At 42.2% G+C, this 4,037-nt stretch overlaps 1 protein-coding gene across 2 annotated transcripts in view; it reads left to right on the top strand.

Moving 5' to 3' along the window:
- The window catches only part of DAP3 (death associated protein 3), a 29,731-nt gene extending 27,480 nt beyond the window's left edge, over nt 1-2,251 (top strand). For both annotated transcript variants that reach the window (XM_012733328.1, XM_012733329.1), the window contains exons 12-13: nt 852-969; nt 1,987-2,251. In XM_012733328.1, the coding sequence (XP_012588782.1) occupies nt 852-969; nt 1,987-2,072 (204 nt within the window). In that variant the 3' untranslated portion in view covers nt 2,073-2,251. The remainder of the gene's footprint in view (nt 1-851; nt 970-1,986) is intronic.
- The last annotated feature ends 1,786 nt before the right edge of the window (nt 2,252-4,037 follow it).

A 4,037-nucleotide genomic window follows, 5' to 3' on the forward strand; every position in this document is an offset into this window, starting at 1 on the left:
ATGTGGGTCAGCTCCCTGGCCAGAGATCGAACTTGTGCTGCAGTGGCTGCGATAACTTCATAGAGCTGTGCTTTGACCCGTTGCACCACCAGTGAGAGCCCGTGTCTTTGTGTAGGTACCAGGTACAGGTGTGTGTATACACATCTAATCTGCTTCTATTAGGAAACCTTGGGTTCATACTGATAGTCCTTCCCCCTTTCCATGTTCAAACCCTATTATCAATAATAGTTGCTCTCCTTTTCCACACTGTATTTACTGATCTGTTCAGTATTGTATTAACAATAAAAGTAAATTCAGAATTGTTAACCCTTGACTGTGAAAAACTAAACTAGAGGTCAGTGTTTGTTTAGGTAGTTTTTGTTTGTAGCCTTAGGGTCGTTAGTCCAAATTCTCTGTTCCAAGTTAACTTGGCTTAGTTTCCCCTTCCCTTCAGTGTTGCATCTGAAATACATGCCTGATTGATTCATTTGTTTCAGTTTATTTCAGTTTGTTCCACTTAGGGCCTTTCTCCCTGCCCTCTTAAGATATATTGTCTTATTTTTGAGTATATAAACTGCCAAAGCTGCTGTCTGTTGAAGTTAGAACTGTGAAATGCATAAATGTAGTCTGTGGTTATCCACACACACACAGACAAGTGGCATCGCCCCTCAAGCATTACGGCATTTTGAAATACAGTGTTTGTGGCCATAGAGAGTAGCAGTAGCTACCATGCGTGGAGCCCCATATGAGGCAGGGTAGCGCAGGAGTGAGGGGTTGAGAAGAAAAGCAAAGACCTTGTGTTCAAAGTGCTTAAATAAAACTGACCTCTTTGTCATTTCACAAACACTGTATTTTTACTTTTTCTTCTGCAGGAAGGATTTGATGCCCTGGACCCCTTTATTCCCATCTTGGTTTCCAACTATAACCCAAAGGAATTTGAAAGTTGTATTCAGTATTACTTGGAGAACAATTGGCTTCAGCACAAGAATGGTCAGTTGTTTAGTTGTTTTGCCTGTCAGGGCTTTGTGCCCACGGAAGAGTCCTGCTGAATCAGAACTTGATCTCTCTATTTCTTCAGCAGTGCCCTATAATTTGAATTTCATCTTTTTTCTCTTAATCTTGTCTACTCTCTGCCTGACTTGATGGTACAGAATGGTGAGTCAGGTGGGAAGTTAAGGTTTAAGTCACCAAAAACTTCTGGCAGCTCGCCTCCCAAGATTGCCCACCTTGTCTGCTTAGGTGTAGCTCTTTTTCCTTTTCCTTTTTCTAATGAGCCTGTGCCTTGAAATATAAAAACAAAAATTCTTACTCTCCCTAAAGTCCTATATTAGCCTAGAATAACAGTCATGCTAAGAGGCGAGGCCAGCCCATGCCTAGTACTGTGCAGAGATGCCAGGATTTTGCGTTGCTACCACCCTTTCGCTGTTGGATTCTTTCACTATTCAACAAATTTCAATTGAGAGACACCTTCTGGGACACCCACCAGAGTAACTGCCACTGTGTGAGAGGCTGCCACAGACCCACAAATGCTTGCTGTCCTGTGTGTGTGTGAGAGAATCCCATTGCCCATTTTACCCTTCCCCTCAGCTCTGGGTGTGAGAGGAGTATGGGGGAAATTGAGGTGGTTTTATCATTCAATAAGAAGAGCTAACTGCAGTTGTAATAGGTTTTTGAAGCAGTCAAGGGACCTGCAACATGGTGGGTCAGGAGGTGTAGAGGAGAGATATCTAATGGGGTAGGGGGTTAGGCAAAGTCCTACACTCCACAAGATATTTTTGGACAGACGACAGGAGTAAGTGCTGGATTACAGGGACAGAGACAAAATGGAAAATTATCTATAGAAAAAATAATGCAGACTTTCTATTGGTATAAATGATATAAAAGTGAGATCCTTGGGAGGAGGCTTATTAAAAAGGAATGTAACTGGATAATAGCCTCTGACTAAAGATTTCATAACTAACAATGCTGTAGGAAGAATGGCCAACTATCTGCTTGCCTCCTTTGTAGCTCACACAGAAGAAGGAAAAAAGGAACTGCTATTCCTAAGTAATGGGAATCCTGGGCAGCTGGAGCGACTCTGTGCCTACCTCTGAGCTGTGCTCACAGAAGCGTGTCTGGGCCCATCAGATGGGGAGTCCGCAGTGCACGTGGGACTGGGCAGCACCACAGTTGGCTCCGGACCTCCACTGGGAGCAGCTGCTTTGTGAAGTGACTGATGGTGATAAGACAACTGCTGTTCCTGAAACTAATATCAGTTTATTAAATGTGAAATAATTACACATCTTTTTAAAATTAAATATCTTTTTTAAACTTGTGTCTGATTTATAATACATAGTCTTTTTTAGAAAAAAAAAAAAGATTTACTTATTTATGCATACAGGTCTGGGTGGGGTACATACCAAAGGTGCAGTGGCAGTGAGAGGCTTCACCAGAAGCAGAGTGGAGCAGAATAGGAGTACTGACGAAGTACTGCTGAGGGAGCAGCGGTCAAGACAGGAGATGCCATGTGGGTCACCTCCCTGGCCAGGGATTGACCTCACTGAAGTGGCTGCGGCTAGCTTCCCAGTGCTGTGCTTCAACCTATTGATCTACCAAGAAGGGCCCTATTATTTTTGTTTTTGCATAACTTCTTCCTCACAGACATTTCCCATTTATTTCCTATCAGTGGTCCCTGAGAACCTATCAAACTCCAGCTATGTCTGTCAGCTCTATGGCACAGCCCCTTTGTGCAGGTTCCTGAAAAAATTTAGTGCTAAACCCTTGTAGCATGCATTTCATGAAAGGAGTTAATTGATCCTTAATACAAATAGTCTAGTACTATCTGTGTACTGACTTTGGGAGATTTGAGAAAATAGTGACTTAATTTAGAATTCTCTCACCCTAACTAGATTGTTGATGTAATGTTAGAATCCTGATTCCCAGATGTGCCCCTTAATAGCTATCTGTCTTAAGAGTCTCTTAGCCAGGCCCTCCCTGGTCAAAGCACAGCAGTAAGAAGCTTAAGCCACTTCAACATGAGTTAGAACCCCACCCACCCCGGAGGTGACCACATGGTGGCAGACTTCTCCTGGCCTACCTGCTGCTCCCCTCAGCAGTGTACTTTCTCAACCTGCCTGTTCTGTTCACCACTCTGTCTCTGGTGAATCCTCTCACCGCCCCTGCACTTCTGGCCTGTACCCCAGTTCTGTATACATAAATAAATAAATCTTTTAAAAAAAAGATTTATAATAATTTCATGTTTATGTAGTGATAATAATGCCAAACTTCCAGGGGTTTTGTGGAAATCATTATTATTATCATTCCCTTAAATGGTAGGGAGCTGTGTTTGACTTGGATTTTATAATGCTTGCTTTGAGGCATTACTATGAGCAGGATTGTGTTATTTCAGCTTCTTCACTACAGATCCAGCTTTCCTCACTCCTAAACCACCTCATCAGAAATAGAATACCTACCCCTTCCCCAACCTCAAATCCCTCTAGCTAGACCATTGTTCTAGCATCAGATTTAAAGATAACAGCCTTAGGAAAACTGCTTAACCAACTCCTACATCGGGAAAGATTTGAGTCACTTAATAGAACCCTTTCAATGTTTCTGCTTCTCGGGCTGAAACCTGATTTGATAATATTTATCTTTTCAGTAGCTCAAGTTTATTGCCTTTCCATTGCCATTACCACTGTCTTCAAAATCCCATGACTTCTTGTTGAGCTTCTATAATCACTTGCTACTTTCTTTCTTTGCCCCCAACCACTGATGCCTCCACTCTCAAGTCCATCTTTCTCAGGCTGCCTATGAGAGCTTTCCAAACATAGCCTCTCGTGCACTTCCCTTACCTGATGTCATTCAGTCACTTTACTGTGTCTATTCTAATTATTAGTGTTATGTTTGTATAACAGAGTTCAAAATAGACAAAAGCTTTATCAGAAAATCAGATTCCTGGGCTCTCCCTGGTGGCACAAAAAGCATAGCTTATTTACAATTGGAAAAACATGGAAGCAGCCCAAATGCCCAAAAGTAGATGACTGGATTAGAAAGATGTGGTACATATATACAATGGAATA

The sequence above is a fragment of the Condylura cristata genome, unplaced genomic scaffold (assembly GCF_000260355.1).
Source record: "Condylura cristata isolate star-nosed mole 26May11 unplaced genomic scaffold, ConCri1.0 scaffold00040, whole genome shotgun sequence".
Lineage (NCBI taxonomy): Eukaryota > Metazoa > Chordata > Mammalia > Eulipotyphla > Talpidae > Condylura > Condylura cristata.